The sequence below is a fragment of the Triticum dicoccoides genome, chromosome 3B, assembly GCF_002162155.2.
Source record: "Triticum dicoccoides isolate Atlit2015 ecotype Zavitan chromosome 3B, WEW_v2.0, whole genome shotgun sequence".
Classification (NCBI taxonomy): domain Eukaryota; kingdom Viridiplantae; phylum Streptophyta; class Magnoliopsida; order Poales; family Poaceae; genus Triticum; species Triticum dicoccoides.
In genome coordinates this window covers 111,056,587-111,057,728 of record NC_041385.1, presented here as the reverse complement: position 1 = coordinate 111,057,728, position 1,142 = coordinate 111,056,587, and the positions used below count along the sequence as shown (strand labels likewise).

The window sequence follows — 1,142 nt, the reverse complement described above, 5'->3', positions numbered from 1 at the left end:
CGTCCAACGCGGTGCCCGCAAATGTCGACAGGTCTGTATCGCCTGTCTTGTGGGAAGAGAGGGGAACTGTCGTCCAAATAAGTCGGCGTCTTGTTATTGTACCTGCACCCCATGCTTCATGGCATATTCATCCTGCCCGAAGACCCTAAGCACATGGTTGATTAAACCGCATGGAAGGGTCGTCTTCTTCCTTCGACACACAAAGACAGCCAAGAATTTTCGCTTGGCCACCAGTCGTCCACCAGGCCTTCCATTTCCATAGCCTCCTCCACCATACCCTCTCCGGCATGTCCTCCAGCCGTCCGAGGTTGACCTATCGCAACCTGAATTGGCCCAACGAACTACTTCATGGACGACATGTGCTTGCACGATCCTGGGCCGATGCCTAATCCAACAACTTCCTGTACATTAGCGTTTTGAATGGATGGTGAGATATGGAGTGTCGTGCTGAAATCGTCCGTCAATCGTCGTCCGTGTAGCAGGGCTCATTGGCCCAACGGCTACTCCGCACCGTCGCTCTCCGGTGATATCAAGGTGTTCCCAGATTAAGGAGCTCACGCCTCACTGCCTTAACTCGATCAACTGCCGTGCCGGTGATGCTCATACCAAAAGTTGAGCCGAGATATTGAGAGCGTGACATGACATCTTGGAGTTAGGCAGCTCGGCAAAGTGAACTCTTTAGTTGCTGCTTTTGTTTTAGGCTATTCGTACACAGCACGTAGAGGGAAATTTGTGCTGCGGGAACTCCCATCATCATGCACGGAAGAGAATCTTTGAAGCACGTGTCATGCTCCCGTGTTAAAGGGCCTATGTGATTGAAAGGATTTTCATGATTCTTAGAGCATCTCTAGTGGATCGTCTATATGGACGTGTATAGCAAATATACACGATGCCCGGTAAAAAATGGTTCCCAGCGACTCGTGTAAAAGGGCGTGTAAATATCCACGCCCAGTCCACGACGGTACGAGGCGTGCAAATATACACGAGCAAGCCACGCTCGTCAGCTGGCGAAAACGAGACGGCTGCTTCGTCCCGCGCCCGCCTGGAGGAAGAATCGGAGGAGCTCGCCCCCAGGTCGCCGTCGCCCAAGGTACAAATTCTTCCTCTTCGGCCTTGCTCACGAGCGGGAGGGCGGGGACGGG

The 1,142-nt window shown here is 53.0% G+C and overlaps 1 protein-coding gene across 1 annotated transcript in view; it reads left to right on the top strand.

Moving 5' to 3' along the window:
* Positions 1–889: 889 nt before the first annotated feature.
* Positions 890–1,142, top strand: part of LOC119279377 (glutathione S-transferase T3-like) — a 2,170-nt gene continuing 1,917 nt past the window's right edge. Inside the window, exon 1 of the mRNA XM_037560626.1 lies at positions 890–1,090. Coding sequence (XP_037416523.1) covers positions 890–1,090 — 201 coding nt within the window. The remainder of the gene's footprint in view (positions 1,091–1,142) is intronic.